This window comes from Varanus komodoensis, unplaced genomic scaffold (assembly GCF_004798865.1).
Source record: "Varanus komodoensis strain SLA01 unplaced genomic scaffold, ASM479886v1 scaffold20_1, whole genome shotgun sequence".
In the NCBI taxonomy this organism is placed as follows: Eukaryota; Metazoa; Chordata; class Lepidosauria; order Squamata; family Varanidae; genus Varanus; species Varanus komodoensis.
In genome coordinates, this window is record NW_025335587.1 from 14416558 (window position 1) to 14441598 (window position 25041).

Here is a 25041-nt window from a genome sequence, read left to right on the forward strand (position 1 = left end):
TCTGCCTGCCGGTGGGCCGTGTGTATCGAATACCCTTCAGTGGGGCTGTTGTGTTAAACTGTCGTTCCTTCTTCCTTGCTAAATCCCCACACCAGAATCAATGGTGGTGCTTACAGGTGAAATAATCCCGAAGCCATTACCATCACAGATGAGCATAAATGTGAGATACTTGCAGATAATGTTGGTAAGATGTCAAGGTCTGCAGTGGTTGAGGGGCCAGGTGGAAAGGGAAGCGGACAGTTCAAGAAATTTAGAATCTTAGAATAGTAGAGTTGGAAGGGGCCATGAAGACCATCAGGTCCAACCTCCTGCTGTTGCAGGACACCAATTAACAGGATGCCACTCCTATGGCTGCCCAGTTTCGCCTTGAATGCCTCCAGTGTGGGAGAGCCCACCACCTCTCCAGGCAGCTGCTTCCACTGTTGTTTTGTTCTGACCGTGAGGAAGCTTTTCCTGATATCTAGCTTGAACCTGGGTTGTCACAACTTGAGTTGATTATTCTGTATCCTGCACTCTGGTACGAGCGAGGAGAGACCTTGACCTTCCTCTTCGTGACAGCCTTTGGGGTACTTATAGAGGGATCTCATGCCCCCCTCAGTCTTCTCTTCCTTGCCTTCCTCTTTTATCTGAATGTCTCTTCACATCCCATTTCATTCTTCTTTGTCCTCAAGGAGCAATTCAAGGCAAGGAACTTGCATGCCATGCGCTCCCTCACAGCCAATCTGCGTAACAGCCTCGCGTCCTCTTGAACTGAGATGTGTCTGCCCCAAGTGCACCCAGGGGTATGTTTCTGCCGGCCATCACTGCCAGAAAGCGGTTCAAGGCAAGGGACTCTCATGCAACCAGAGTCCAGCTTTACTTCAGCAGCGCACGACTCTAGTCTGTGGCTTAAATAGGGCTGCCAACTTCTGCCTGGTTTATATGAAACAACCTAGTAATAAGGAGTACTCTTATGCTTAGCATCCAGTTCCCAAACACGTGGATCTTCTTTTCAGAAACTGCTTGATCTAGCTTTTGCCAAAGAAACTTAGCATGTCCCAGTTTTTTTTTTTTTTTTTTTTTTTTGCTTAATTAAGTTTTTATACTGGGACCTAAGTGATAAAAGCTTAGACATCCCACCTTCCCTACCATGCCTGATTTGTCTCATGTGTCACAGCAGTTCCTTTTTGAGCATGAGATCAGGGTTTTTTGCCTGTTATTTGTAAGGAGGCTTAAGATGGTTATTAATTTAATTGAAATTTTGCATAGCATTGGAACTGTGTTGCAGGAGAGAATCTCTCAGGTAGCTCAGTCCCTGGCTTGACAGCATATAAGCTAAAACAAAATGTATTCTGTCAGACCATTGAAGTCTCCTGAAATTGGGAGTAAGGACCTTTTCAAAATTGGTAAGCAGTTTCATCACGACATTGGAATTAACTTTAAGAGACAGGAGTTGTACTAGCCCTGCCAATCCCAAGATAACTCCTCCACTTAGATCAAAAGAAATGCCATGGAATACACAGAGACTGGACACAGAAAAACATTCCAAGAGATTTCACCCATATTTGTTTACTCCTGAATCCTTGGAAGATTCTGGCCATGTGTGACATGCTAAGGATTCCTTCCTCAAAGACATTCACTCCTATTCTCACGTGAAAATCCCCATGTAAAATACCATGCACCTCTGGGAAGTATTGGAGAATCTAGCATATCAGTTAACATGACCAGGTGCAGCCCCTACTTGAGAAAGATGAACTCTTAGGTGGGATGTAGACAGTGCTTTTTTGGTTTAAAAAAAAAAAAAAAGTGCCGGCAGTAAGCGCGCAACCACACACGCGCGCGCGCGCGTGCGCCGAGCCCAAGCCAAGAGAGAGCAGCTATCAGATAGCAGATAGCAGACACAAAAGCAGCCTGCAGGCACTATGTTAGACTCCTCATGCAGAGTGGAGCACAACAGATCATTCCTGTTGCTCAACTTCTGCTTCCAAGGCCCAGTTTAACAAATCGTAGCTGTTAGGAGTAGGAATAGAATAAAGATTTGTCTTCTTATTTTTACTTATGGTCCTCTCACTCATCATGTAATCATCAATTTTGGGTTGGTTCGTTGGCTTGGGCAAAGTAGGAGAGCCGGGGTAGTCCTGCTGCGTTTCTTGTTCTATTATTATTATTATTATTATTATTATTATTATTATTATTATAACATTTCTGTGCTGCCCCTTGCCGAAGCCTCTTCAGTGGCAGCGTCTTGTGACAGAAGCTTGTATAATATTTCCAGGAGCTTATACATCCAAGATGCAGTGTCTCTTGCAGGAGGCCTGGTTTTAAAACACAACTAGGTAAGAATTAAAATAAATAGCTAGGCGGATTCTAAAAATAAATTAAATCTGTGAAAATATCAAAGGAAGCACAATGAAGAGGCTGTCGCTGTGTTGCCATCTTGGCACCGCCCCACCAGATGGGAGCACAAAAGTTGTTGAAATTGGTATGGGTGGGGATTTCTCATCTGTTTGAATGTTTGCCTGAGGACCGTCTTCCACTTGAAGGACTGCCTAATCCAAGCCCAGCTGGAAGATCAAGAACTTTAAGAAGGCTTCTTGAGGTTGCCCATCAACACATGTGTCTGGACAGGGAATGGAGAAGGCATCCAGGTCATCGAGTTGCAATCTTCCCCACTATGCTGAGCAGAACTGCCATTCTATTTACATTCTTGTTGTTGTTGTCGCTGAGTCGCAGAGTTCTGCCTGACTCTTCACGACCCCATGGACAACATTCCTCCAGGTTCTCCTGTCCTCCACCATCCCCCGGAGTCCACTCAAGCCCACACCCACCTCACCAGTGACCCCATCCAGCCACCTCATCCTCCGCCATCCACTTCTCCTTTTGCCTTCAATCGTTCCCAGAGTAGGTATGTCTAAATTTAAATCTAGGTATTAATCCATTAAGGGATGCATTTGTTTTGCAAAAGTGTCCATTCTCTTTGTAAGCCACGTGTACCTATTTGCTGTAGCCCTGAGAAAGGTTTTTGTGTATGTGTGAATTCTAACTGAGGCTGCAGCCAACGGGATTTTAACCTGGCCCTGCAACAGCAGGGTGGGGAGGGTGCGTGCACCTGTGTGTTTTGTGGTTCAGTGCCGTTTTGTTACCTTTAGCCTCTGTGTGGTCAATGTGAGAGAGTTACAGAGTTCAACAACAAATACACACGAGTGGAATGTTTCTTTTCCCCCACCATCTTGCCTTTTATGTGGCGATCAACTAAGCTCACCTTGTTGAGCAGAAAGGATCCAGTCGAAGAATGCTGCACCTTTGTGATAGATCTTCTGATTTCAGAGGTGGGCGCTTAATCATTTACTTCTGGAGATAAACCAATGATTTAGAGCCCCTGCAGGACAGGACTTTATCAGGCACTGTGGTAGTTCCTCATCTCTTAAATGCGTGTTGTGTCATGAAAAGCATCTTCTTTCCTCACACTTTCTACTAATCTCCATTAGTTGTATTTTTTTTTTAAATGGAAGATGACAAAAAGTATTTCTTCTCATTGTCACCCATGCACGCATGGGGGTGTGTTCCATTTTGAAAGCCAGGAAAGCTCTTGCAAATATGCCTCCAGCATTTGCTCGCAGCAAATTGAGTTCTTCCAACTTAAAAAGGCTTTTTGGAAATGCTGACCGTATCCTGGCTTCACCAGCTCAGTCTCTGTAATAACTTAGATCTTTTATGACAGTAAATCTCCCTGAGTGGGGAGAGAGAGTTGGACCCTTGGACTCCACCAGTTATGAGTTGTTATGCTTGTCTTCAGTCAAGAAATTTAAATATTATGCAGCATGGAAGCTGTCTTGGGAGTCTTTGTTCCAGCTCTTGGATCGTGTCAGGTTTAGGATTTGTGTGGGCAGAGGGACAACCTCTGTGTCGTGGTATTTCCAAGGTTTGCTTTACCTCTCGGAGCTCCTGAACTATGTTTAAAGATGCCCTTATCAGGACTGCCGCAAGACGTGTTTTCCTAAAACGAAAGCAGCCCAAATCTTCCCCTCACCGGAAGTAGCAGCTTTTGGCTAAAGCGTTTCCCCCAAAGTGGGCTGGGCATTTGCTTGCTAACATACAACAGTGTCATCTTGCAATCATCCTGTCCAAGGCTTGTCATGGCTTGTTCTCCATGGCCAGCTCCAACCTGCCCTGGGAAATCCCAGGGGCCTCTCAATCCACAGCCTTTTCGCTGCTGAGAGCTGTGGGCATGTTTTGGCAAGGCTGGTTCCCAACGGAGACATTTCTGGTGCTTCCTCCACTCCTTTCCGGGCCTACTTGTTTTACCAATCTACCCTGGAAGCCCCAATATGTCCTGTTCTTCTTGACTTGGTTTTGTCTTGCTCCTTTGTGTTGGCTTTTGCCTGAAGTAAGTGTACTGAAAAGCAGGTTTTATCCCTTACCCCTTCTTTGTGAGTCTCTCTGATGGATGTAGAAGCAGGTGTCCTACCCATAGGTTTCCATCCTTCTCCCCCCCACCGCCCCACCACCCACCATCCCAGCATCTTTAGTTCTGGATGTGCTGTTTCCTAGAAGGTTACGCAAGACATGGCTGTATACCTCTTTAAATGTTTGTATTAAGGAACCGTGATAAATAGAATCATATTATAGTGGAGCTGGAAACGGCAAGTTGTCCAACCCCTGCTCAGAGCAGGACTCCCAGTTCAACCATCCCTCTCAGATGGCTGTCCAGTTGCATCTTGGATGCCTCCAGGCTGGGAGAGCCCACAACTTCCCCTGGTAATTGGTTCCATTGTCAGGAATTTTTTCCTGATATCTAGCCGGAATCTGGTTTCCTGTGACTTGAGGCTGCTATCGCAAGTCCTACACTCTGGGATGATGAAGAAGAGATCCTGGCCTTCCCCTTTGTGACAGCCTTTCAAGCACTTGAAGAATGCTGTCGTATCTCTCCTCTCTTCTCAAGGCTGAACATGCCCAGTTCTTTAAACCTCTCCTCATGGGGCTTTGTTTCATCCCGGATCACTCTTGTCACCCTCCTCTTGAACCCTTTCCAGCTTGTCTGCATCTTTCTTCAACGGTGGTGCCCAGACCGTTGAAGGACTCCAGGTGAGGCCTAACTAGCACTGAGTACAGAAGAACTAGTCCTTCACAGGATTTGCAAGTGATCCTTCTGTTAATGCAACCTAAAAAAGCATTTGCTCTTTTTGCAACCACATTACATAGTTGACCCACATTGAGCTTGCGATCTGCAACATTTCCCGGAACCTTCTCACTTGCAGTATTGTTAAGCTAAGTGTTGTTCTTCTCGTAACAATGCATTTATTTTCCTTTCCCTAGGTTCAGAACTTGGCATTTGTCCCGGCTGAATTCCATTCTATTCTAATGTTTTCAGCCCAGTGCTCCAACCTATCAAGATCACCCTGAATCTTCTTTTTGTCTTCTGCGATATGAGCTGTCCCACTCAGTTTGGTCTCATCTCATGTATTTTTATTTATTTTATTTATTTATTATTATTTATTAAAACATTTCTATGCCGCCCCTTGCCGAGGCCTCAGGGCGGCTTACAACATCAAATAAAATACAAAATATTTTTATTGTGTGTTTTACAAATTGTGATCCACTTAGAGAGCCTTGGTGCTGATACAGCAGACAATAAGTCCAAAAATAAATAAATAAATCTCTTCATCATCATCATCCCCTGCTCTTCCTCATCTTCTTTTGGAAGAAGATATAGCCAAGGTAGAAGCTGAGCGCTGCTGCCTTTCCTTGGTCATCTGTGATCAGATTTGCCATCCGTATTGAGTACTCGAACACCTATTTCTTTCCTCTGGCTTTTACTTTGGACTTATCTGAAGAAGACAATTTTTTGCTGCTTTTAGGATGCCTCATAGCCTCAGCTCATTCCTAGCGTTTGCCTTCCTGATGCCATCTCCCTTTCAGATCTGGTGATAAGAATCGCACGTGGCATTCTGAGTATGGCGGCCATATTGATTTGTGTAAGCAGAGTGTGATCTTGGCAGTCTGACTTTGACTTTGTCTCCTAATTATGCCAGAGAAGGCTCTTTCCTTTTTCAGAGAAGCTGCAGACTGGGTTGATTGTTTCATTAAGCTGCCTACTGCAATTCCAAGATCTCTTTCATGGTTAGTCACTGTGAGCTCACTGCATTTGCCAAATTGATGCTCTTTCTCCCAGTTTGGACAGATCCTTTGGGAACATCTCACAACCCAATTTTGCTTCAATCACCCAAAATAACTTTGTGTCCTCGGCAAACATGGGCAGTTTATCATTTGCTCCTAGTTCCAGATCTTGGTTCCTACACAGATCACTGGAGCCCACAATTGGGAGAATTGTGACCCTCTTATTCTGACTCTCTGCTTTCTGTTCTTTAACCAGTTACCGATCCGTAAAATGACTCCATGAATGCTAAATTTCTTGCGGGCCTTTGGTGAGGGACTTGGTCCAAAGCCTGTTTGCAAAATAACGGCTACCGTATCACCTTCCTGCACATTTATTAACGCTCTCAAGGAATTCCAAAAAATTAGTGAGCTGCCTTACTGATTCTTTTTCAACAGGGCTTATCCTGCTTACCGGTTTTACCATCAATGATGCTTTCAACTAATTTACTTTCACTTTTACAGACTTTCACTTAGCTGGCCTGTATTTTCCGGAATTCCCCACTCTGTCTGATATCCGTACAGACTCCCTGGGGACACCCCTGGGCTACAGTCATCTGACTGGCTGCTTGAAGTATGTATTTGTGATAAATAAATTCTTGCCTTCACCGAATTCAGCGTGCCATTTTGCTTCCTTTCTTACTCCTAGGCCAAATTCTCTCACTACATTGGTCGATGCCATTTCCTGCCTTTGTGTTCTAGTTTATATATTTTATATATTTTATTTATTTTATATTGTTAATTTTAATTTTATATTGTTATTTTTGTATTTTATTGTATTTTATTGTGTTGTAAGCCACCCCGAGGCTTCGGCAAGGGGCGGCATAGAAATGTTCTAATAATAATAATAATAATAATAGTTGCCCCATATGATCCACATCTCTTGGTTTGGCACGTTATCAATTTCCTCTTGGATCCTTGTATAACAATTTGTAAATTTTTAATTTCTCCTTGGACATTTGTTGTTGGAGTATAGACTTGACCCTGACTGCCCAGAGAGCTTCGATTATGGGACGGTATAGAAATGAAATGAACGGATGCAGGCAGTGACGGTTGCATGGATAGCTTTTCTGCGATTTATGATTAATAGCTTTGGCTGAGCTTTGCTAAAGTGCTACGTCTTGCTGCGGTATTAGAGCCACTCCATTTCTTCTGAGTGCTATTTCTGGTGTAAAACACCTTGTTTTTTCTGGCTGAAAACACCCCATTCCAGTCCATTTTACTTCTTGCATACCAAGTACTGTGATGTGTAACCATTCCGTTTCTTACTTTGCAGCTTCCAGGTTGCTTTGATTCATAGGTCGTCCATGGGTCCCACTCACCTCAGTGTGGCACTAGCATAATCATGAGTAAAATTGATATTCAGTTCACCAAACACCTGGAGAATATCTTCTGCAAAAGTCTGCTCGCTTATCTGATGGCAGTCTCCTCCATTTCATTAAGGGTATAAACTCCCTGGCACAGAGTCTCACTGCTACGGCCCATCTGTGTCAGATCCAACCCAGTAGGAGTGCCAGATCCTTCACTGGGTAACAGTGGCTTAGAGAACACTCTGCAAAGTTACAGATGATCTCCATCAAATGAATTATGTTGGCAGGAAGGATGAGTTGTTCCTCAGTGCTATTGCAGAGTGCCATATTACTCAGCTGAATAGAATGTGATCTGCATGCACAAGGAAGTGGAAGAATGCTAGGAGGCATCTCACTGCAGCTACAGGGCTCTGTTCTAAGCTTAGGTCATAAATTTAAATCAAAACCTTGAACAAACTATGTGTTTATCCATCTGGTGACATAGGAAGCGATGCACTGTACTCCAAATTAATCAGCATACCTATTTTGGGTTCATATATTGTCCTTTCACCTAAGCAAAGACTTCGTTTAGCTTGTTCTTTGGAAACCAGTGGATGGCTGGTTGGTATTTTTCACCAATGATGCTAAAATTTGCACAGCGCTTTGGTAAGACCTGCAATTCAATGGCCGACTTGGCATTTTGGTTTACAGGGAGTGTGCAAGGGAATCCCAGGAAATCTGATCACTCACTGAAATTTCAGTAGCTGCCTTCAATACTAATGTCTGATAGAAAAGAGGGTATTGTGTGACAATGTGCAAGCGGATCCGAGCATATGGGACAGTCAGGGAGAAAGGGCAGAGAATCTAAGGGCCCGATAGATCTTTGGAAAGCTGCAGCTGGAAGAGCTCAGGTCTTGGGTAGGCATGTCAAGACAGCTACTTAGAAACATAGAAAGTCAGAAGGGACCTCTCGGGCCATCTAGTCTGACCCCCCGGCTCCAGATAGCACCATTCATGACATGCCCACCATGTGCATGTCCAGCCTATCCTTGAACACCCACACCGATGGGGCCTCAACGACCTCTCATGGAAGCCCATTCCACACCCTCGGGGTCCTGACTGTCAGGAAGTGCTTCCTGGCATCTGAATTGAACCTTGGCTCCCTGAGCTTTGCTCCGTTGGAGCGCGTCCTGCCTTCCTCTGCAGGGGAGAACAGGTCTCTACCCATCTCCGTGTGACACCCCACACGTACCTGCATGTCGCCAACAGATCCCCTCTGAGTCTTCTCCAGGTTGAAGAGACCCAGTTCCCTCCATCTCTCCTCATTTGGCTTCCCCTGCAAGCCAGTCACCATCCTAGTGACCCTTCACTGCACTGATTCCAACTTGCTATATCCTTCCTGTAATGAGGGGCCCAGAACTGAGCACAATACTCCAGTTGCGGGCGCACCAGAGTCGCATAGAGTGGTAGTAATACCTCCCTTGATCTAGAAGCCACGCTTCTGGCTATGCAACCAACGGTGGTGTTTGCCCAGAGTGAGCCATGGTGGGGAAAGGACTGGAGATGCCTTGAAGGAAGGACAAGGGGGTTCTCTGGGTGCCTGTTTCATGTCTTATTTGATCCAACACAGAACATGCCATGTGGTTGTCCTAGAGAAGGCAATATTTCTCTGGAGGCCACATAATCCGAGTCAGGACTGTGAGCGGCTCATCTCTGCAGCTTCCTGCACATGTTTGCCATTTGCTGATTCTCAGGTGCATTTGCCTGAGTGCTGAGATCCATCTCTGCAACGGCATCCCCCTGCAGTAAATTTACGATCAGTGTATTGACTAGAAAATGGAAAAGCTCCCAAAGTTTTGGACATGCGTCTTTCTCATAACAGGGCTGGAGAACATATGCGGTAGTCCTTAAAAGCTTTTACAAACCATGAATTGCAAATCACATGTGAAGCACTGCCACTAGAAGGCTGTTTTTCAAAGGGAAATCCCGCTGCAGCGGAAGAAAATGAGATCTGGCTTGACGCAGGGGCTTAAAATCTAATGCTTTGGGGAGTGAGAAGGTTGGCTTCAGTGGGTGCAAAGCCCTATGGGTTTTCCCTTTTCCTTCCCTTATACTTTTCTTTGTTGAGCTTATAGCAGCAATGGCGACTGTAGCTTCAAGCTTCTTTCTTTAAAGCTCTCTTTCGTTGTTGTTTTCTGTAGGCCTCTCCAAATCCTTGGGGCTTATTGAAGGCTACGGTGGCCGCGGCAAAGGCGGGCTGCCTGCCACCCTCTCCCCAGAGGAGGAAGAGAAAGCCAGAGGAGCGCATGAGAAATATGGCTATAATTCGTACCTCAGCGAGAAAATATCTCTGGACCGTTCCATACCAGACTATCGCCCAACCAAGTGAGTTTTCCTGCAGCTTCTCGAAATAGAGGTTGAACACAGGTCGTGAGTCTGAACAGTAACTTGGTTCGTAGTGTGAGAAAAACACGGGAGGTAAGCAGAATCCTTTGGCCAAGTGTCCACGAGGATGGTGGAAGAGAAGGAATATTGAAGGATTTTGAAGAAGGGGACAATTTCATTGGGGAGTAGACATACTGGCAGAGTGGCTGAGGGTTCCTTCCTTTCTTTTCCAGCAAGAATTTATCAGAAGGCATATTCCATCATGGAAGATAAAGGGTGCACACCTGTGTGTGTTGTTTGGGAAACAGTGGTTGGCATTTTTCAGCAATGATGCTAAAATTCTCTCTCACACACACAGGCAAAATAGAATAAAAGCACAGACACCTTACTACTGATGAGAATAGGAGGGCCCGGCGGATGGTCTGAAGGCAGATAAGGCCTCCACCCTGTTGAAGCTAAGCAGGTCTGAGGCTGGCCTGAGCTTGGAGGGGAGACCAACTGGGCACCTTGAGTTCTACAATGGGAGAATGTGGAGACATAAATATAATAGATAAACACTTGTTTTGGCATGCACATGGTAGGCGTGTTATGAGTGGAGCCAGCTGGAGCCGGGGGTCAGACTAGGTGGCCCAGGAGACCCTTTCTAACTCACTCTTTTGATGTTTCTAATATAAACACATTTTAAGTTAGGTAAAATGTCACTCTAAAATGTGGGCACTGAATAGAGAAAAAAGTCGGTAAGCATGTATAAATTTGGCTTTTGCTTTAAGTTATTGAGAAGATGGGCTGTTCCTCTGGATTCGTTTATATACGTATATATTTATACCCACCTTTTGAGAGACACAAAGCTACTTAGAGAATCCTCACTCTAAGCTTCACTCTCAGACTTATCCTCGCAGCAACCCAGCAAGGTAGGTTGGGTTGAGAGCCTGTGACTGGCCTACAGCATTTTGGCTGAGTGGGGACTAGAACCCAGATCCCGACCCAGTACTCCCACCACTGTACCACACTGCCTTTTTGATTCATAGCCTGCCTTTCTGACTCTGTGCCTGTACTGAGCCCCTGGGTCAGCCGAGGCATTTAGGCAGGGTCCCTAAAGCTGCCCTACTTCCAGATGAATTCTTACCATCGTGCAGTTTGGATATGATACAGTTCAGCTCACTTCTCCTTCTGGAACAGTGATGCCTTTCCATCTCCCTTCTGGGAGATTGCTCCAGGAAGCGGCTATTGAATGAATTGATCTTTCCATGAAGCCTTATTTGCAGCTCCAGAAACGTTAATGTTGTATCCATCTTGGAAATTCCATATAGTGCATTTTTCCTCGGGAAGGAGACGGCTATGCCTCCACAGATCTTAAGAACACTTATTTCCACCCTTCTATTTGCCCTTGCAAGTAAGTAGAAAAGCTGGGGAACAAGTGTAATGAATACATAAGGCAATCTGGAGAAAGAGCCATCTTCTCACAAAAACGAAGAGCAAAACCAGGGTTGGTAATTTGCACAAGCTCATGAGCTCAGCTTTGCCACTGGGAGCCACTGCTGTCAATTTTAGATACTATCATTCAACCTTGGTACTGTTTCAAAGGGCATGCTGTGCTCGCCACTCACCTTTGGCCGCAGGACGTTAATTTTTCTTTTATGGATGACTGGCTTGTTGTGACTGCCGTTCCCCAGTTTGCTCTCACGTTCCATCTATCCTTCGTTAAAGGGCCTCATGGAGAGTCTCGAGTGCTTGCGCTCGCTCTCTCTCTCTCTCGCTCTCGCTCTCGCTCTCTCTCGTACTCACTCCTAGGTTGTCAACAATGCCATTAGCCAAATACAGCTTTTACATTGCTTTCCACTAGGCTTCTGGGGAAACAAAAATGGAATTACAAATGGAAAGAGGGAGAGATCTTTCCTTGGCAATTAAAACATATTTGCATCTTCCCATATTGTCTAACACAGTGGAAAGCGTTGTTTCTTCATTCCTCAGAAATATTTCGACAATTTCTCTTCCAGTTACTGCTCTGTTCCCCGCTGTTGTCACCTTATCTTGGCCTGTTCTCATTAAACTTGTTTTATCTTTTATTAGCTTAATTAAGTAAATGAGCCTCAAGTTTTTTGGTTGGGGTTTTTTGTTTTGTTTTGTTTTGTTGGCTGCTTCTTCACCGCTTATGCCTCTCTGCCAACATCCTTAAATCCTATTTTATTCCGATGACTCAAGCTCCAGGTCTCCAGGAAGGCCATAGTCTTCAATGGGAGTTACAGCCAATGGGAGTTACAACCATAATTCTCATTGAAGTTGTCCGTTCCGGAGCTAAATGTGCATGGTTAGCACCTCAGAGGAGGCAAGGATGAGTTTGATAGCTACAATTCTGTGATCATATAGGGTCTTAGTAACACTACTAAGATGCGCGCTTGGGTCTCAGTGTGGCAATGTCCGTGAACAATTCCTCAGTTGGATGTTGTGTCCCCTTACATGCCTCAAAGTTAGGGGTGCTTGAAACAGTAGATATTTGTGGATTTCAGCTTGAACTGAGGCGTTTTGTACCTCCTGGGCTGTTGTATAGATGTGAATTTAGTTCTTCGTGGGTCACTGTACCTCCCCAATGTGTGGTGTAGGTTTAAAGGACAGGGTCTGTAGCTTGAGAGTGCTCCTCGACCCGGAGCTGTCCCTGGAAGCTCAGGTGACCACGTTAGTGAGGAGCGCTTTCCTTCAGCTTCAGCTAATCCATCAGCTGTGTCCCTACCTGGAGGAGGATTGCCTGGTGACAGTGACACATGCATTGGTTACTTCCCGGTTGGATTTCTGTAACATGCTTTATGTGGGGCTGCCCTTGAAGACAGTCTGGATACTTCAGATGGTTCAAAATAGAGCTGCCAGGATGCTGTCGGGGACTGGGCATTATTCTCATATAACCCCAGTCCTCTATCAGCTCCATTCCATTGGCTTTCCATTGAAGGCCGGGCTCAATTCAAGGTGCTGGTTATTACCTATAAAGCCCTAAATGGCTTGGGACCAGGATACCTGAAGGAACGCCTTTTTCCCTATTTGCCCTCCCACCCCCTGAGATCGGCAGCAGAAGCCCTCTGTGAAAGAGGTCAGGAGACAGAGTATCCGGAGGAGGGCCTTCTCTGCGGTGGCACCCCTACTATGGAATGCGCTCCCCAGAGAGGTCCTCCTGGAGCTGTCATTATATGTTTTTCGGCGCCAGGTTAAGACCTTTTTATTTAATCAATATTTTAATATGTATTAATAGTAATTGCATTTTATTGCTTGTATTTTATTAATTACAGCCAGCATGGAATAGTCAATTTATTTATTTTATCCTGATTTTTGTTGCAAGCCAACCAGAGATGCAAGTAATGGACGGCATACAAATTTTATAAATAAATATATAGGTTTTCCCTTTAGCTGGATAAACACATCTTTCCAATGTACCTGAAAATCTACATTTCAATGCACAAGAGTGCAGATTTGCAAAAAAAAAAAAAAAACACCTGTGAATTCATGGGGACTAGATTTATGCGAGAACCCATGGAGAAGTGACCTGGAAGTGAAGCCATGTCCGTCCCAAGCTTAAAGCAGCATTTGTGTGTTCCGCTTCCTTTGGCCGTGCAAAGTCTTTGGGGCTGAGCTTCCCTCTGTTTCACAGGTGTAAAGAACTGAAATATCCCAAGGATCTTCCTCAGATCTCCATCATCTTTATCTTTGTGAATGAGGCCCTGTCCGTCATCCTGCGTTCGGTCCACAGTGCGGTCAACCACACGCCGGCTCACCTTTTGAAGGAGATCATCCTCGTGGACGATGACAGTGATGAAGGTGAGCCAACCAGTTATCTTGGGAGGCGAATCCTTCCAGGACATGCTCCGGCCGGGGGAAGAATGAAGTGTGCAAGGGAGGGGGTGATATGCTGCTACAGTGACCGCACTCGTGTGGAGTTCTCCTCGAACGTTGGAAAGGGGCCACACGTGTGTCCCTTTCAAGTGGATTTTTGTTCATTGGCAAATACATGCACCTTTGCTACAGTAATTAATCCATTAAGCATCATAATCATTTGAAAGGAGGTGATTCCTCCTGTAATAGGACTAGAATATTATTCCCCCTCCCCTCCTTTTTTCTTACACATAATAGAAAATGAAATGAACTACACGGTAGATGTTGTGAAATAGTCATAAGTGAAACAGATTCAGGATAGAACCTGAAAAAGATAGAAAAAAGACCTGGAATTCCCTGAATCTATCCAACAGTCACGTTGGGTGGGGAATGTTGAGCCTTAGAGGACTTTTTTGGTCTTAATAGACACAGAATTGCACCTTAAATCTCCCACCCACCACCCACTGCAATATGGAGAGGTAATTATGGAGGTAGGAGAAGTAAGGCTGGAATGCTTCCTATCTTCAGTCTGGCAACATCTGGGAAGAACATTGAAGAGGCTGGTGTCCACCAGAGGTGGATCCTGGTCACGTAGATGTCATCACGAGGACCAAGGGGCAGGATGCGTGCCTGCTGCCCTCGCAGCCCAAGAACCTCTCGTCTAGTCCAACACGGCAGTGTGTAGCACCTCTTTGAGATGCCCAGCAGGTGTCCTCTCCTTTACCTGCTCTGAGCCTTTTATCTACAGACATTAGTGGGGCTGCCCTGAGGAATTCTTTATGCACAGCAGGTCCCTCCTGCACAGTAAGGGGCTGAAATGTAACCTGTACAGGAGCTCAATAGAACCAGACCTCACCATGGTTGACAGAAAAACTATGAGGATGGGATTTTGTGTGTGTGGCGGGGGGGGGCACCCCCATTTCTAGCAATCACTTGGTTTTGTGTGCTTAACAGCCTGTTCCACTGCATCTGGCTGGGAATCTCAACTTTGGCCAGCCTATTTCATGGCCTTCCCCAACTTGGCATCCTCCAAATATTTTGGACTTCAACGCAGACAGGTTGGCTAATAGTCAGGAATGCTGAGAGTTGTTGTCCAGTCCACCAGGAGGACTCCAGGTTTGGGAAGACTGTTGATAGCAGCTTCAGTCTCATTTTACCTCTGGATACTTCAATACTTTTTCTTTGGGGCAAGAAGGATGGAAGCTGGGAAACCTAGTTTCCCAGATGTTGACTGCAAAACACGACATACTACAGGGTGGGTTTTGGTTTTGGTTTTTCTACTGGAGAGAAGGGAGCAGACCAATGTGTTTCTTAAGATGCAGAGGAAAGATAGAAAGGATGAAGAACTGCTGTTAGCAGATACAGAACGCTTGGAGAATGAAAAGAATGTTACACCGGGAGGAAAAAAACAGCCCATTCTTTTTTGATTGTCTGCCTAACTTAGATGCATATTATTTTTTAATTATTTAATGAAAACCATGCCTCAGTCCTTCGGCATCTGTATCCACAATGAAGCACTTTGCAGTATGCGACAGTAATCGTAATTGAACCATTCGGCTGCTGTGAGCTGGGTGGCTGTCGCTGGCTTTGTGCTGACTCCATTGTCGGAAGAGGGATACCTGTGTACATCCTTGCTGAGGAGTTCGGGCAGGTGGAAGTTTGGTACCCATTCTCCTGCAAGGGTCCTGCACCAAGCTGGCTTGCCACTGTCTGGACACAGTGCTGGGCAGGATGAACCATGAGCCTGATCCAGCATGACTCTTTCTGATGTCCTTATGTTCTTTCCTGGTTATCATTCCATCTCAGCATTGCTGAACGCTGAATCTGTTGAAAGGGGTCCCAAGCAGAGCTCACAAAGCTTGTTCTTGGGATGTTATCATAGAATTGCAGAGTTGGAAGGGGCCATGAAGGCCATTGAGTCCAAACCCTTGCTGTTTCAGGATGCCAAGTCACACCATCCCATTCAGATGGCTGTCCAGTTTCTTTTTGGATGTCTCTAGAGTGGGAAAACCCACCACCTCTCCACTGTTGCATATCTCTGACAGTGAGGAAAATTTTCCTGATATCTAGCCTGAAACTGGGCTGTCACAACTTGAGTTGATCATTCTGTGTCCTACACTCTGGTTGTCAGCAAGAAGAGATCTTGACTTTGATCTCAGCCTTTGAGGTACTTATAGAGAGATATCATGTCCCACCTCACTCTTCTCAAGGCTGAACATGCCCAGTTCTCTCAGTCTCTCCTCCCAGGGAAGTGTTTCCAAATCCTGGATCATTTTTGTTGCCCCCCTCTGGACCCTTTCTAATTTTTCTGCATATTAGACAGAGGCTAAGTCTACAAACTATGGCAGCACCTCGCTCAGCTGTTGTTCCATGGAGTCAAGAAAAGCCTGAAGTCACCTCCAATCCCAAGTTGTGATTTAACTCCATTTCCCTGGCTGTGCTATATCATATTGCATAATAGTTTTGTCAATTGTGTGTCCATATCATGGGCAAAGATGATATTCAGCTTGTACTGTGTGAAGCCGTTATGATCAAAGCAAATCTGGGTTCCAACCAAGGATTTAGCAAGGCCTGTAACAAGGCTAACTTTGTGTGATGTTTTGATGGCAAACCATATTTTGTGGACAGCTGGCAAACTCGAGACTCAGAAATCATGATCTGAAGTTGGTTTGCAGGCTGTACCCTGTTGCACTAGCAGTCTGTATCAGACTGTTGGTTTTGCAGACTGGCATGATCCTGTCTACAGCCAGTTTAACCCATTCATAAGAGGAAAAAGTAGTGCTATGTGGCTAAACAATGAACATATTGCATATAGGTAGGAAAAGGTAGATGCGGAAAGATGGATGGATGGGGTGACACCTGTGAAAAGGAACAAGTTGTAGTGGAACTCAAGCCAAATACCAGTCAGGAGATCATTCTGCCTAGAGCTTCCCAGATTGTGCTGAGCTGTCTGGCCAAGGGACTCCCTAAGCAGAGGATCTCAGAAGTCCCAAACGGGCCTGCAAGGTTCTTTCATCTATTCAGCTTGTGTGGTTGTTTCTTCTTCTAGAGGAGTTGAAGGCACCTCTAGAGGAGTATGTCAACAAGAGGTACCCTGGCCTGGTGAAGGTAGTACGCAACCTGAAAAGGGAAGGCCTGATCCGGGCTCGCATCGAAGGCTGGAAAGTTGCATCAGGTCAGATCACTGGCTTCTTTGATGCCCATGTGGAATTCACAGCAGGCTGGTAGGTAATCCATTTGAGAATCTCATTTGTGCTCAATTAACGCATGAACTGAAGAATTCGCTCTTTGACTGTTGGGTGGTATAGAAATTAAATAAGTAAATTTGGTCCCTCTATCTTCAGACCTTCTAGTTTTGCTTAGATAGCATGTCTTTTGCCTGTTAAGTGAAGATTGCTACTACATCTTTTGGGTTCCTTATTTATGTTTTCCCTTTTATATTCTTCAATTCAGTAGAAGAGTTGCAATACAGAAAACAAGAATTGTTGCTAGGCACGTCAGCTTCACGCATTTATGATGGAAGCTGAAGGTTGCGACTAAAAGAAAATTGTGTCAAAAAATCCATTGCCACGGAATAAACATTAAAAGACTATAGATACCGTTCCTTGGGCCCAGGGTCCCTGGTTCTGCCAAATATCAACGCAGTTTACTCTAAATTTCTTTGTTGTTTGTGCAAATCTTGATACTGTATGGCATCCAGTTCTGAGAACACATAACAGACTTTTTCTGTATCTGAACCAAATGCATGAGAACCTAGGATAACATTTATAAATTTTACTCTGATGTCCCTAAACAGGGTTAGCAAGCTGGAGCCCGAATGCACAAGTTTTCCACATGTCAGATCAGTCACTCAAACACTGGGGGGACCATCCACCAAAGAACCCTGGGCTGGCATTTCTCTTGTTTGCCAGTTCATATCCCCCTCGCCTGCACCTTTGTACAAAGGTCTTTCGGGAAGTTAATGGTTTGTGTCTCTCCTTCTTTTGGTGGTCTGCTGCAGCCTCTTTCATCCCCTGCTGAGCTGAAAGGACCGGGATACTTTGACGAAATCACAACAGGTCTGCCAAAATTTGAGTCGTTAAGACAGATAGGCCGTGCAAGTGTAGCACACAAACACAACCCATCTATGCAAATAAATGCAAATGAAGAAGTGCAACCTGAGCCACTGCTATTTCCCTGAGATATGAAAGAATTTCACTTAATAGCAGTTGAGATAAAGACGGGCAACACCCACCACTCCCACTTAGAGTTCCTAGATGCCGGAGATGGAAAACAAATATAGCTTGGAGAAAGTCCTCCTCAAATTCCAATGTGCAAAGTGTAATATTGTCAGCAATAAGATATTTATTTCCCCATCCAGAGATAGTCCAGTCTAATACTTGGAGTTAGTCTTCCACAGCATTTCCTCCTTGACTGCGATAAAATTGTGATGAGACCTTTGAGAGTCTTTGTTCTATAATGGAAAAAAACGGCCAGCACACGTGATTCCAGAATGCATCTTGATGTCGAGTTGGGGAAGTGACGGCGGCATTTAAGCACCTGGATTGCGCATCATGGGTAGTGTGGGTTAATTAAACCACCATTGGCCAGGCTGGAGCAGGACTGAGCAAGCTTCCTCCAATAAGTTGCTCACTACTTCCAGTTAACAACCTGTGATTTCCCCATTCATGGGTGGTTAGTATGATGTCTAAACCCAGCAGGCACACCAGGCTTTTCCTGAATGAAACAACCCAGAGTGAACCCAACAACTAGCTACTGTGCAGGCTTGCTTCTCTTCCCCCAGGAAAAATCTCGCAGGGACACACATTCAGATAATGTCAAAGCAACCCCATTGCTTGTTTTCTGGATGAGTCAGACTAGGAACTGAGCTCTGTTGGCAGCAGGGGTCTATTCTTGAAACCCTTCATACGCTCTTCCAGTAATGGTCATGTTATGCCAGTCTGCAGAAGGATGTCTTTTTTTGTTTCTGTGTGATAAAAAGAGCACGGCGATGTTGTTTCTTCTTCTTTTTGGCAAGAGGACATTTTTAAAAGAGCATCTCTCTCTTTTGCTCCATGTCTGTGTGACATGAGACCCTGATGCACATTGTATTGTGTGCCTTGATGGGGGGAACATGCAGCGGTGGGTTTGCAAAAAGGTGGAGGAGTCCAATTTTGTTCAGGGCTATCAGAGCTTTTCTTCTGAACAATAAAGGATGCACTCAAAGTTTGTTTTCAGTGCCAGTGCGCACTCAAATGCCTAGCCAAGGGCTATTATCATGCAAGCCACTTGTATCTTCAAAACTCAATTGTATTCATGCGAAGGGAAGGCTGCAATTTACTAAATGTTCCGAAGAGCGTTTCTGATGTATGGAGAAGGTATTAGCTGAATATGTCTATATTTTTCTCTAAAAGACGGTTCTTTATTACAAAGCAAGCTTGAATTTTAGAGTTGGCTGAGGGAGCGGTTCATATAGAGCTAAATGTGGAACTTTATTCATCTCATGTTTACCTCCCTACTTAGAGTATTTATAGGCAGCTCTATAATAAAATTCTCAGCAGGGCTTACAGGAAGTAAAACAATATGAAACTGAAGAGCAATACTAACCATAAAAGGATTAACGAAGTACAAGCACAATAAAAGTCAGTAAAAGCTGCATAAGCTAATTTTCCCAAGCTAATTGGTCCTTCCATATGTTTTGAACTTTGATTCCTATTAAACGCATGCCCAAAATCAGGAATGGAGACGTTCTGGTCATAAATACTTGGAAGACACCAAGGTGAAGAGGACTTGTCTAACCTCAAGACAGATGTGAAGATCTGGGTAGAGGGAAGCCTGCCAAAATTACCCCAGAGAATCCACTAGTAATTCTCCAAGAACCATCTGCTGGATCCTACCATCCAAGTAGGGGCAAACACACTCCCAGTCCCAACTCAAGAAACCTTCCCAGAAAGATGCCATCAAAAGCCACAGAGAGATCAAGAAAAGTCCACAAGGTCTCTTTCCTGGCATAAGTCACCAAACAAGGTGACCATGGCTGTTACCATGCCAAGACCCAGCCTGAGCCCTGGCTGCAATGCACTGAAGCAATCTAATCCAGGAGCCTCTTGGGCTGGTTGGCCACCATCCACTCAACAACCTTGCCCAGGAAAGGAATGCTTGCCAGTGACCTAAAGTTATTGCAATCTTCCGGATCCAGGGAGAGTTTCCTCAGAAGAGGCTGGAACTCTCCCCAGTGGTCTTTCATCACCATATTCCAAACTGACCGAAGGCCCAGGCCATTCCCAACTGCCACATGATGTAGATAAACCAGGGTTGCAACAGCCTTCTCCTTTCCCCAAATGCCCTCATAGATGATGTTAAAAAATGTGTTTTTGTGTCCGCCCCCTCAATCCCCCCTTTTGAGCAGGGTCCATGGGGTTTTGGAGGTACTTCCATGTTCCAAGAGGCCATCTGATTTGCAGACGGCTTTGAAAGCAAGCAAGGCTTGATGAAAGCACGATGCTTCACCTAAGCTGCCATGCTCAGAGCTCCTTTTATAAACAAGATTGGGAAGGGTTTCAGCATTATGGGGACAAAATACAGGGTCGATGGCAGACACGGGCCTGCAAGCTGTCTTGGTGTAAGAAAGAAGCCCACTTCACCAACAGTCTTGTGGCAAATAATTGGCATGTGCCAGAGTCACTGTTCCACCCCCATCAGGGGAATTCTCCCCCATGTTGCACATTCCCCACATACTGATATCAGGGAGAGCTTTTTGAAATGGAGGGGCCTACCAGATATCTGATCTTACCTGAGGAAAGCCGAAGATGATGCTGCAAAAGGGGGAGAATGAGCCCAACTGGGAACAAACTGGGATCTCCCAGGACTTCGCAAACTTCTGACAAATCAAGCTGTGTCCACCCTCTCAAACGTGTGTAAAGGGAGCTAATATTTACATGTAGCCTGGAAAATTTACTTTCTTTCTTTATTTTATTTAAAGCTTTTATAGACTGTCCCATTACTGGCATCTCGGGATGGTTTACAACAAGCACATCTAAAATAAATATAAATAAAAATGGCACAGCATCCACTGATTAAATATTATAACCACAATTAAAACCAATTAACAATTAAAATAACGGGAAAATAAAAAGGCAGAGTAAGAGACTTTATTCCGTCCCTTTATGTTTCCTTGGACTGGTTCTGTAATGGCCTGTGTAAAGTTTTATTTTCTTTGGGTGACTGCTCTTTTGCAGAATGTTTCCTGCTGTTGCTGGCTTGAGTTTGTTTTTACCGTTTTGGTTGTGTTTTTACCGTTGTCTTACAGCATCAGGTTCTATTATGTGTATCGGTGTTGTGTACCCCTTCCTTCAACATGGGTGGTTCCTTTTTCTCTTCCAGGGCTGAGCCGGTCCTCTCACGCATCCAGGAAAACCGGAAAAGGGTGATCCTGCCTTCCATTGACAACATCAAGCAAGACACATTTGAGGTTCAGCGCTATGAAAATTCAGCGCACGGATACAGCTGGGAGCTGTGGTGCATGTACATCAGCCCACCAAAAGACTGGTGGGATGCTGGAGACCCTTCCTTACCCATCAGGTTGGTTGCACAATGAACTGGAAGCTCCTGGGAATTCAAGGGCTCCTCAGAGCAGAGAAGGAAACTGGAGCATGGAAGACCTGGTGGCTAGCATCCATAACTTCACTAAAAGGAATGTCTTGATCAGATGCTCACTGTTTGATTCTGGCAAATCGCTACATTTCAGTAAAAACAGACATATATAAGCTAGGGTCAGATTGTACAGAATTCCAAATGATCCTCTGGAGGCAGGCAAAAAAAGAAAAAAGAAGAAGCTGTAAATACCAAACTTCTTTTTTCCCTGGTTTATTTTATCTGTCTTTTAGCAGCTAATTTTTCTTTTGTTATGTGCTGCCAAGTTGTTTCTAACTTATGGCAAGCCTGTAGATAAGAGCCCCCCAAAAAGTCCTATTCATGACGGGCCCCGTTCAGCTCTTGTCAACTCAAGGTTGTGGCTTCCCTGATGGAGTCCATCCATCTCATATCTGGTCTTCCTTTTCTTCTTCTCCCTTCAACTTTCCCTGGCATGATGGTCTTCTCCAGGAGATGGGGGGGGGGGGGGATGAAGCAGGGATAATTAGCTGCAACATTTATAGAGGAATCCGATTAGCATAAAGATTACCCCTCTTGGCTCTGGCCTCTTGGCAGAGCAGCAGAGCAGCAGAGGCACAGGCTGGGAGAGAGCGCAGAGTGACCAGGGGACTGGCGAAGGCAAGGTAGGAGCTGGGCAGGGGAGCAGAGGGCCAGGAGCAGCGGAGAGGAAGGGGGCGGGGCCAGAGAGGTGGGAGGGGCCAGGAGGGAGCAGGGGGCGGGGCCAAAGGCCAGAGGGGCTGATAAGGCATCGTCCCTTGTCTGCGTCCCTTGTCTGCAGCCTGGGATGTCCAGAGGCTCCCTTCCTTGAGACACAGAGGTTTGATTGTTTGTTTGTTTCTTTTTGTTTGTTTGTGCTGTGCTTTCCTTCGTTTTTCCTCCAATTTAAATTTAAGTTTATTTTACAAATGTAAGTTTATTTTATCCTTGTGTGTGTGTGCGAGTGGGTTTTTGTCTGGGAGAACTGGGCGAGTGAGAGGAACTCCAGGACAAACAAGGCAGGAGACCAAGGTAAGGTCTCAGAAGGGATTCCAATGGCAGGCCAGGAGATGGCCTTGGCGGGAGTCACGGGTGTTGCTGCCGCTGCGAGAGCTGCGACATGTTCGCCCTTCTCCCCCAGGAGAGGCAGGGGTACACTTGCCCTCGGTGCAAGATGGTGACCCTGCTAGAGGAGGAGGTGAGGTGCCTGAGGGCTGAGAGAGCTCTCCAGGCCCCCCGGAGCAGCCCCCCTCTGGACAGAGGGTTGAGGGAGAGGCCACGGGAGGAGCAGCTGCGGAGACATGGAGGCATGTCACCCACAGGAGGAGGAGGCCATCACGGCCTCCTCCTTCTCCTGGCACCAATCTGGAGCTGGGAAACAGGTTCTCTCCACTCGGGGAGGCTGGGGCTGATGAGGCCTCAGGGGACCAGCAGGACCCCCAGCCTGGGACATCGGGTGGCAAGGGGGCCGCTGCAGGAGAGGCGAGGGCCAGGGCACGGCCGCCCACCAGCACCAGGAAGGTATGGCGGCGGGTGATTGTTGTTGGGGACTCCCTGCTGAGGGGCACTGAGCCGACGGTGTGCTGCCCCAACCTGGAGACAAGGGAGGTTTGCTGCCTGCCTCCGGCATGTGAAGGACAGAGTGGAGCGTCTTGTTCGCTCCGGGGGTCACCAGCCGCTCCTGGTGATCCATGTGGGCACAAACGATGTGGCCAGGCAGGGTGTGGTTGGGACCACCAGGGACTTTGAGGCCTTGGGGAAGAAACTCGGGGAGTTAAAGGCCCAAGTGGCCTTCTCGTCAATCTTACCTGTCCGGGGATTTGGGCCAGGAAGGGACAGGAGGGCCTCCGAGGTGAACGACTGGCTTAGGGTGTGGTGCCAGAAGGAACGCTTCGGGTTCCTCGACCATGGCACTCATTTTCTTGCCAATGGACTTCTGGCAAGGGACGAGTTACACCTCACGAGGATGGGGAAAAGGTCCTTTGGAGATGCTCTAGCAAGCTTCATCTGGAAGACTTTAAACTGAGCCGGGGGGTGGGTGGGTTCAGGCCCCCCAGTAATATGTCTGCACGGGACAAGTGTGTGGGGAGGATCAGGGCTCTGGGAGCAGCGTTTTAGAGATACTGCAGGGACTGACAGGACTCCTACAGAGAGGGGCCAGGTATCAGGGAGGATGGGAGGAAGGAGGAGGCTGGGAACTCCAAGGAAAGGAAGCGGTGGGAAGGAGTTGAGGTGCATGTACACCAATGCTAGGAGCATGGGTAACAAGCAGGAAGAGCTTAAAGCTTTCCTGGGAAGAGGAGGGTATGACCTGGTGGGAATCACAGAAACTTGGTGGGATGAAAGGCAAGTCTGGAATGTGAACATAGAAGGGTATCACCTTTTTAGAAAGGACAGGAAGGGAAAGAGAGGTGGGGGCGTGGCTTTATAGGTCAGGGAAGGGATAGGATGCAGTGAGATAGAATGCAGCACAGATGGGGATTCGGTAGAGGCAGTCTGGGTGAAACTTAGGGTTTTGACAGGGAAAGAGACCTGACAGTGGGGGTATGTTATCGCCCTCCAGGTCAACTTGAGACCCTGGATGATGTCCGGACAGGCCAGATTCTAAGGATATCTTGGGGGAGAGATACAGTAATTATGGGAAATTTCAATCTCCCGGATATTACTTGGGAGACTCACTCGGCGGTGACAGCCAGGTCACGTTGCTTCCTAGAAGCTATAGAAGGAGGGTTTTTCACACAGAGGGTTTGAGAGGCGACGAGGGGGGAAACATCCTTGACTTGGTCTTGACCAATAGGAAGGAGCTGATAGATGAAGTACAGATTAGGGGAGCTCTGGATGCAAGTGATCACTCCATCCTTTGCTTTGGGATCAGGGGACTGGGGACGTGCAGCAGGTCGAGCACTAGAAGCTGGGACTTCAGGAGGGCCAATTTTGGCCAACTGAAGGCCAGACTGGGGAAAGCCTCCTGGGATAGGTTACTGGAAGGCAAGTGAGTTGAGGAGAGGTAGATGGCACTCAAAAGGGAGGTTTTGGAGGCGCAAGCCTTGACGATACCTCTAGTCAGTAAGGTGGGGAGGCGGAGGAGAGTGCCGCCATGGATGCGAAAGGAGGTGGTTAGAGGGATGAGACGAAAGAGGAACCTCCGTAGGAAATGGGTACTGGGGGAAATAGACAAAAGGGTATACCGGGAGGAGGAGGCCCGTTGCCGAAGGCTGATGGCCCGTTGCAGGAAGGAGTAGGGCCCCTGATACGAAGGTGATGGAGGGAGTACCCACAAAGTTCTTCAGGACCTCGGTACTGTTCCCCAAGTATAGCACTGGCCTCTTCTGCTGAATAGCCATAGCATGTCTCTGTGCTATTAAAGTCATATCTGCTTAACCTCATATTCCTCTGTGCCCTCTTCAGCATCCATCTGAAACTTTAACACATGTGCACTCGGACTTGTTTTAATTTTGTGTGCCTCCTCCCCTACACGCCCTGTATGCTCCTCTTGCTGGCAGGATACTTATTTTTTCCAGCTGAGAACTGCATCACAAAATTTGGAGAACACCAAATTGGAAGAACTTTATTCCAGGTTACATAATTAGTCTTGAATGTGCAGATTACTTAATTGAATGAGGAAAACTGATGGGGGTTGAGAAGATTTTGGAAGTCTGGCTAGCACTTTCCTGGCATATTTTCATTGTAGAAACAAAGTAAATCTAGACATCCATTTATCAAGAATTCTCTCTCTCTCTCTCTCTCTCTCTCTCTCTCTCTCTCTCTCTCT

General features: G+C 46.2%; 1 protein-coding gene across 1 annotated transcript in view; it reads left to right on the forward strand.

The window, feature by feature from the left end:
- The window catches only part of GALNT17 (polypeptide N-acetylgalactosaminyltransferase 17), a 39994-nt gene that overhangs the window by 13123 nt on the left and 1830 nt on the right, over positions 1-25041 (forward strand). The window contains exons 2-6 of the mRNA XM_044430368.1: positions 9623-9806; positions 13441-13607; positions 16711-16885; positions 21024-21221; positions 24961-24967. Coding sequence (XP_044286303.1) covers positions 9623-9806; positions 13441-13607; positions 16711-16885; positions 21024-21221; positions 24961-24967 — 731 coding nt within the window. The remainder of the gene's footprint in view (positions 1-9622; positions 9807-13440; positions 13608-16710; positions 16886-21023; positions 21222-24960; positions 24968-25041) is intronic.